General features: G+C 49.0%; 1 protein-coding gene across 1 annotated transcript in view; it reads left to right on the plus strand.

Annotated features, from left to right (window-relative positions):
* RNF122 (ring finger protein 122) overlaps positions 1–8859 on the plus strand; it is a 17624-nt gene that overhangs the window by 2362 nt on the left and 6403 nt on the right. The window contains exon 2 of the mRNA XM_003796303.3: positions 4778–4934. Coding sequence (XP_003796351.1) covers positions 4778–4934 — 157 coding nt within the window. The remainder of the gene's footprint in view (positions 1–4777; positions 4935–8859) is intronic.

Below are 8859 nucleotides of genomic sequence, written 5' to 3' on the forward strand. Positions count from 1 at the left end.
GCACTGAGCCTTATCTTCACTTCTTAAAGTGACTGCAGGAATCTGTCCTTTTACTAGTGAGGAAGCAATCCCTCCCCCCCCCCCCACTCCTGGAAACTATTTAGAGCCCCTCTTGGCCTGGGTAGGTATCCTCAGGCCTTGTAGATTTTAGAGGGAAAACATACTTCGTACTGTCAGTTTTTGATCAACAGACTTTTCATTTCTCTTTAATAATAATACAAGCAAAGGGACCATCTTATTCTTCTTTTTTTTTTTTTACTTTTTGGAGACAGAGTCTTATTCTGCAGACCAGTCTAGAGTGCCATGGTGTCAGCCTAGCTCACAGCAACCTCAAACTCCTGGGTTCGAGCAATCTTCCTGCCTCAGCCCCCTGTGCAGCTATGACTCCAGGCACCCACCACTACTCCTGGCTAATTTTGTTCTATTTTTAGTAGAGACAAAGGTGTCACATCTGATGGCGCTGGCCTCCACCTTCTGACCTCGTGATCCTCCCACCCTGGCCTCCCCAGCCCTAGGATTATAGGGATGAACCACCCTTCCCAAAACTATCTCTTGATTATGATGTTCTCCTGACTTAAGATCTTTATCACATGAAGTCCCAAGCTCACTGACAAAATCCTAGAGCCTCAGGGAAAGCCTCTATGAGACAGGATAAGATAATGGCGATCACCTGATCAGAGGGCCCGCTGAGTATGCACACACAGCCTCTGCAGTAGCCTCTGCCACCACTTTTACCAGTCCCCAGAATGTGATATCAAATGAGAGTCTGGCTCATAAAGGGGGTGTGGAGGCACAAGGCAGATATGGAGGGGTATCAGAGCCTCCTATAGCATTAGATACTGCTGGGGCCTCTCTGTCATTAAACAGTTTTCTGGAAGGGAAATCCTGAGGCCCTTAGCCAGTGCAGACTGAAGGCTATCCTCTTCTAGCTGGTCTACTATGTCTTAGTGGAAAACAGATCTTCCTTGGCCAACGGAGAGCAAATATTTGAGTGGGGAGAGGTGGTGAAAACTACTTTATTTCCGGGCGGTGCCTGGGGCTCAGTGGCCCCATATACTGAGGGGGGTGGATTTGAACCTGGCCCCGGCAAAACTGCGACAAAAAAATAGCCAGGTGTTGTGGTGGGTGCCTGTAGTCCCAGCTACTTGGGAGGCTGAGGCAAGAGAATCGCCTAAGCCCAAGAGCTGGAGTTTGCTGTGAGCTGTGACGCCATGGCTCTCTACTGAGGGTGACAAAGTGAGACTCTGTCTCAAAAAAAAAAAAATATACTACTTTATTTCCAACAAACTCTCTGCCATAGCCTAAGAACAATGGGCTTCTTGTTGGGCACAGAAGAAGAAATTTAATAGGTAATTCTTTCTCTTTTTTTTGAGATAGAGCCTCAAGCTGTCACCCTGGGTCAAGTACCATGGAATCATAGCTCACAGCAACCTCCAACTCCTGGGCTCAAGTGATTCTCTTGCTTTAGCCTCCCAAGTAGCTGGGACTACAGGCACCCACCACAACACCCAGTTATTTTTTGGTTGTAGTTGTCACTGTTGTTTTAGCTGGCCTGGGCTGGATTCAAATCCTGCCGGCTCCGGGATATGTGGCTGGTGCCTTAGCCACTTGAGCTCCAGGCACCAAACTGGTAATTCTTTCTTTAATTTCAACTTAATCAAAAAGTCTTTGAGAATAGAACTTTTTTTACTTTCTGTTTTCCCACAGGGTCTAGGTCAGGGAATAAGACAGGCCCTCAATAAGGCTTGCTGGTTGACCGGTGACCCATTAGCTGAGGGCAGATTCTAGGCAGGTTTCCCAAATGTCAGTCTCTAATACATTGAAGTAGAAGCTTTTGCCAAGAGTACCAGGTTGTTTACAGATTGTGGGGAGTTATTTATCTATAGCAAGTTATTGAGAACAAACCAAACACTAGAGCAGGATAGATAATAGAGAATATGCAGAAGTTCAAGCAGGTGCCCTGAGACTGTACTCAGGCATATCAGGAGGCATGCTCCTGTCTGTTCTCAGGATTATAGGCGCGGCTCGAATCTGGCACCTCACTTCCTATGATGAAATAGTCTGTCTTCTTCCCCACCTGGGGAGATGATCCAAGCATTCGTCCATGTGTCTATCACAGTGCACCCGCATGGGGTGCTATCCGGACATTTAGTGGGAAATTGCAAGTGGGAAGGAAGGAGATATCTGTAGGAGGAACTGAAGCCAGGCTTGAGTTTGGAGAATACATGATAAACCGAGTGGGAAGATGTGTCAGGCAAGTGTGGTAAATTAGAAGAAAAGGAACCAGAGATAGGATGACATCAATTAGGAGACAGTACTAGGTGATGAGTGTTTGGAATGGAGGCGTGGCAGTAGAATCAGACGTAACCTAAAAGTGGTTTGAATTGAGGCTCATATGGGCAACAGTTAGGTGCAAGGGACGCCAGTAATGGGATATGGGATGTCAAAGTGGACTTCCAGTCTTTACAGCCAGGACTGTCGGTCTTTCTGCTGAGTTGTGGTAGCCCTGGCAATTAGAAGATACAACTCTGGCTCCCAACCAAGATGCCAGGAAAGCGGCCTCAATCCCCAGGCCTGAGTACCAAGAGGTTTTTGGAGGCCTTCTTAGTTATTGGACTGCAGCAAGTTATTTAATGATTGAGATTTTTTCTTTTCTTTTTTTTTTTGAGACAGCCTCAAGCTGTCTCCCTGGGTAGAGTGCGTGGCATCAAAGCTCACAGCAACCTCCAACTCCTGGGCTCAAGCGAGCCTCCTGTCTCAGCCTCCCAAGTAGCTGGGACCACAGGTGCCCACCACACCGCCAGGCTATTTTTTGTTTGCGGCCATTGTTGTTTGGTGGGCCCGGGCTGGATTCGAACCCACCACCTTAGGTGCATGTGGCTGGCGCCTTAGCCACTTGAGCCACAGGCGCCAAGCCTTTTCCTTTTTTTTTTTTTTTTTTTTTCTTGTTACGGTCTTATTCTGTCACCCTGGATAGAGTGCCATGGCATCATCATAGTTTATAGCAGCATCAGTAATGAGTTTTTTTTCCCCAGTGGCTGGCGAAATAATAGCTTACTGTGGATTGCAAAACTTGAGTTGGCAGCTTGAGAATATGAGGTGTAGCAGGCATAGGGTAAATTCTGTTATTCTGGTTACTTGAGGACTCTCTTTTACTCTTTCGGCTCCACCATCCTCGCCATTTGATTTTTTTTCCTTTAATTGGACAAACTTGGCCACCACCACTTTAGGTGTCTTGGGGAGATAAGGCAAAAAAAAAAAAAAAAAAAAGTTATTTGCCAACAGATTTTCTTTCTGTTTCTTTGCCTGGAACCTGGTTACACACTGAAGCTCAGCACCAAATATTGGCAGCGAGGATGCCCCTATCAGGATGAGGCCACCAACCATATTTATCGCTGAATCATGTGAGAAGGGAGCATTATCAGTTGGCAGTGTTTCTCAGAGTAAATGTGCCCAGGGAACTCCTGAAGAGCTTGTTAAATGTAGATCCTGATTCATTTAGTCTGAGTGGGCCTGCGTGTGCATTCCTAACAAGCTCCGGGGGGACACCTGTCACTGGGACTGCACTTTGAGGCTTTGATTTAGAAGGTGGGAAGGAAGGGCCAGGTGGGGTGGCTCACACCTGTAACCTTAGCACTCTGGGAGGCCGAGGCCGGTGGATCGCTTGAGCTCATGAGTTTGAGACCACCCTGAGCCAAAGCAAGACCACATCTCTAAAAATAGCCAGGTGTTGGGGTGGGCACCTGTAGTCCTAACTACCCGGGAGGCTGAGGCAAGAGTTGGAGGCTTCCGTGAGCTATGATGCCACAGCCCTCACTCTACCAAGGGCAACAAAGTGAGGCTCTGTCTCAAAAAAAAACAAAGGAGGGGGGGTGGTGACGGTTAAGGGAAGCAACTCCCTTCCCAACCCCCATCACCACTTTCTGGAATGCTGGCCTGGCTTGCAGTGAACAATTTCTATTCTAGTCTTGGCACGGCTTGTCTTCTGGAGCAGGTGGCTTAATAATGACAAATGACCTTTGCAATTGCACTTTGTAATTTACAAAGCATGTTTCTCACACCATCATTTGCAGTCCTCTCTCAGCCTAGTTTTTGTGTGGCAAAGTGAAGCGTAGACGAGTAACTTCTAAAGGTTCACACACAGCTGGCCCGGCAGAGGTGGAGCCAAAACCCAAATCGTGTATTTCCTAACGGAAGGCCCTTCGTCTTGCTGTCGGTCTATGTGGTCTGCTGTCTGATGGAATCGAGTTTTCTGCTCTTTGCCCATTGCTTGAATCCTTGATCCCTTAGATGGAGATACTATTTATTTTAAGTTCTTTGGATGGTATCCAGTTTTCTCAATTGGCTAAATAATTTACTCAAGAATACAGAGCTAGGAAATGTTATTACTGGGATATAAAACTATAGCCACCCGTGCCTGGCATGGTGGCTCATGTCTGTAATTGTGGCACTTTGGGAGGCCGAGGCAGGTGGATTGCCTGAGAAAGAGACCTCATCTCTACTAAGAATAGATAAAACTACCTGGACATTGTGGTGGGCCCTAGAGTCCCAGCTACTTGGGAGGCTGAGGCAAGGGGATCTCTTGAGCCCAAGAGTGTGAGGTTGCTGTGAGCTATGATGCCACAGCACTCTACCTAGGATGGCAGAGTGAGACTCAATGAAAGGCTTAGGAACCCAGAGTCTGTCAATCCTCTTTCTATCCTTGCTGACACAGTGCCATCAGCCCCAAGGATCCAGTTTCCAACCCTAACATAATTTTTTTCTGCTCTCTTTGCAGGGTGTTTCTGTGGCCTAGGGCTGGTTAGCACCAACAAGTCCTGCTCAATGCCACCCATCAGTTTCCAAGACCTTCCCCTCAACATCTATATGGTCATTTTTGGCACCGGCATCTTCGTTTTCATGCTCAGCCTCATCTTCTGCTGCTATTTTATCAGGTGAGTAGATCACTGGGGAATCCAAAAGACAGGAGGTGGGGCAAGCGGAGCAGGGTCACTGGCCTTATGCTGAAGCTGCTGCTTTGCTTTGAGGACATGGCTAAGCCTGTCCTTCTCTGGGCCTCCAAGGCCTGGTGTTTCTGTTTATATCAGCCTATCAGGTTGTCCCAGAGCACATTAGGTCAACACGGGTTGGGCTCCATCCTGCCTCTTTCCTGGTCAGGTATTCTAAAGTCGCCTAGAATTAGTGTGTGACAGTAAGAGCTGGTAGTCCCTTAGCTGTCATTCTCTACTCCCCAGCTCACGTCCTCTGGGTGGCCAGGAACAAGTGGGCATCAGTTACACCAGTGACCTGTTCCTTTGCCCTCCTGGGAAATCCTGTTGTCAGCCCTCCAGATGCTAATATTAGCAAGCTGATGTCTGGAGAGCTCCTTGTTTATTCTGCCTTGTAAGCTCTTATTTTTGAGAGTGGAAAAAAAAAGGGGGGGGCAGCTAGAAACGGGTCCCTTATTCTTAATTGCTTAGGGATCCAGGGAAGGACATGAGCGTGGCAGGGCTATTTCTCTGCCTCTTGCTGAAAAACAGAACTTGCTGACTATTTTCTACCAAAAAATTTGGGACATGACTGGTATTTAGAGTGGAAATCCAAGTAGTCATGTTTCTGAATGGAGCGTGCTGTTGGTATTGACAATTCCTCATTGTGTGGGGCTGTCTTGTACGTTGGAGAGGGTTGAACATCCCTGGCCAATTAATTGGACAGGCTAAGTAGTTGTTAGAGCCACTGTGATCCCCAGCCCATTTCCCCGCCACCCACACATCACCAGATGCCTGAGTAGACATCAGCCTGTGGTCTGATCAAATCATTTAAGAAGATTAAGATTAAGGAAAGGGAGTCTTTGCTTGATACTGAGCTGCCCTGCTGGGTGTGAGTGTTTCTCTGGAAGGCAACTGGCTAGGAGGCAGGTACTTATCTACCTTCCCTGAAGCTAGCGGGTTCCTATAAGAAGGGGAAGTGGCCTCAGGCAGCATTCCCATTTGCTGTCTTGGACTTCTTCCTTCTCAGAACCAAATAGGTCCCTAGGACTGGAAATTTCCACTTAAAAGTCTCAGCAGTGAAGACAGTGGTTTATTTTCCCTCTTAGACACTTGGGTCTGGAGTTTGCCTCTATCAGAGGGTAGATTTCTGGTACCTCCCTCCTTCCCTTCCCCTTGTCTAAAGCCTATTTTCTTCCTGACCACCACCCTCCCCGCACCTCAGCCCCAAGCCCTCGTGTTAAGCAATTCACCAGATTCCTGGAGCCTGAAGATGGACACATACCAAATACCGAAGATTTACTTTTGATGAGACTGGAGGAGTCTGTAAAACCAACTCTAGCTGTTCCCTTCCCTCTCTCTGCTGCCCCCCCACCCCCAGGCACACACATACCCACCAGCAAAGGGGGTCTAGAGAAGGTAAGGTACAGAAAATTGCTTAGGGCTAGGAAGTGGGTAATGAGGGTTCATTTCCTAATTCAGCCACTAATCGGTGTAACCTTAGGTTCTTAGCTACTCTTTACCAAGGGGCTTTCTGTATACCAGGCATTGTGGTCAGCATTCTGTAAACCATTTAGCTCACTTATCCTTGGTTTAGGCATCAGCCCACTTTACAAATGAGGAAATTCGTGCTCAGACAGTTAAGGATGTGCCCAAGGTCATGCATCAGGAAGGTGGAGAGTGAGCTAGTCTGGCAGTGATTAGCTGGAGTCTTTCCGATTCCTTCCATATGTTTGCCTTCTGTGCTGATGGAGGTGGAGGCGCGCGGTTGGGTTGGCCACCCCTCCCTCTGCAGCTAGGGATTGGGTCCCGCAGCAGGACCAGATGGGGAGCTGTGCATTCATTGCTGATTTCTTTTGCTGCAGCCAAAGAGACAGAGCTGAGCAGTAACCACATAATACCAAAAGCTGCCTCCCCCCGCCCCCCGCTGTGGTGCAGCTCAGAGCCACCTGTCCCCCCTGCAGTAAGACGGAAATCTGCTCCTTCTGCTCCTTTGTTACCCCACCCTCTGTTCTGCCTGCCCAAAGCCAGTTGACCCTGGAGTTTCATGGTCCCAGAAGCGCACTAGTGTGTGGCAGCCTGCGTGTGCCTATATATAGCAAGACACACGAGCCCAGAAGCCACCACTTCCTCTGCCTGCTTCTCGGTTTCCTCCTCGGCCAAAACAGGCCCATGACTGCCACTCTCAGCCTGGTGAGCTCATCGGATGGCCACGGCCGGCCTCCCCAGATCCCTCTTCCCCCCTCTCTCACGACTGACCTCTGCCCCACACAGGATGGAGGGGCCGGGGAAGCACAAATAGTCAGGAAGGGAGCGATTCTTTTCAGGACCTGGCCACATTGTTGGTTGTGCAAGGGAGAAGAGGAAAGGGAGAGCCCACCGTCCGGGGCTAGAAATAGTCTCACATTTCAGAAAATCAGGGGTATTTTTAGTCGCTTTGCTCATCCAACAGCTGAGAAGTCCACCTGTCCACAGTTGTTGGCAGGAGGGCCCCAGCGAAAATGGCCCAGGGTCCTTGCTTTTTGCTGTTTTTACTTGCAACCGTTGGGGCCCCATTTAAATCGTGAGCTAATCCTCACTGAGCTGAAAATCTATGTAGGATGAAGGGGCAGCTCTGAAGCCCTTCCCTGCTCTGAGTTGTGAGTTGTGGAGGGTCCCTGGCTGAGACCATCAGCCAGATGGGAGGGGTGAGTGAAGGCAGAGGGGCGTCTTGGGTACCTGTAAGTATAGCCGTGTGCCAGGCAAGGCAGCGGCGCCTCCGCAGATACGTGGATGTGTGGCAGTCCCCTCGTTCCCCCACAGTTAGCAACACAGGCTTTCCACCACTTCCTTGTTTGCTGTGCACATCTCTTTACAGAGCAACAGTCCCCCTCTCCAGGGCTCCCTGAGGTTGGGGCACTTCCTCCCGCCCCAGCTCACCCCAGTGCTTGTCAAGTAACAGCAGCTCACGTGAGCCTTGGACTCATCCTTCTCTGCCTCTCTTATTTGGAAATAGGGACAGAAATGTACACATACTGCGCGGAGGCCTTTCCTGGCTTAAGGAGTTCTCTGTGCAGTGAAGGAGGGCCAGTGGGGGGTAGGCCTTTAGCCACCCTGCAATGTGGAGGGAACATAGGAGTAAGAGAAGGGGGGCCAGTGGGTGTGCTGCCCCCAGGCCCGTGCTGCTGAGGCTCTTGAGGCTCTGGGAACATGACAGCCTCACCTCACCTGCCCTGCAGTGCTCAGGCCTGGCTCTGCCCCTCGCCTCATATTTTTTTGGCATTGTGTGTTAGGAGGTCTCTATTATAATCACACAACTTCTGTCAGACCACAAAAGCAACCATAGGTGATATGTAAACTATGAGCAAGGTGTGTTCCAGTAAAATTTAACAGATGCTGAAACTTGAAACATCATTTTTTTCTCTTTATTAATTTTTTTTTTTCTTTTGAGACAGAGTCTCAAGCTGCTGCTCTGGGTAGAGTGCTAGGGCGTCATAGCTCACAGCAACCTCCCAACTCTTCTTGCCTCAGTTTTTCATTTTTAGTAGAGACGGGGTTTTGCTTTTGCTCAGGCTGATCTTGAACTTGTGAGTTCAAGAATCCACCTGCCTCAGCCTCCCAGAATACCAGGATTATAATCGTGAGCCACCATGCCTGGCTTTTAATTTTTTTGTGACAGATTCTCATTCTGTAGCCCTGGGTAGGCACAGCAACCTCAAACTCTTGGGGCTCAAGCTATCTTCTTGCTTCAGCCTCCCAAGTAGCTGGGATTACAGGTGCCTGCCACAATACCCAGCTAGTTTTTCTATTTTTAGTAGATAGAAATGGGGTCTTGCTCTTGGTCAGGCTGGTCTCCAACTCATGAGCTCAGGCAGTCTGCCTGCCTTGGCCTCCCAGAGTGCTAGGATTGATT

The sequence above is a fragment of the Otolemur garnettii genome, unplaced genomic scaffold (assembly GCF_000181295.1).
Source record: "Otolemur garnettii isolate 467f Iridium unplaced genomic scaffold, OtoGar3 scaffold00102, whole genome shotgun sequence".
Taxonomy (NCBI): Eukaryota; Metazoa; Chordata; class Mammalia; order Primates; family Galagidae; genus Otolemur; species Otolemur garnettii.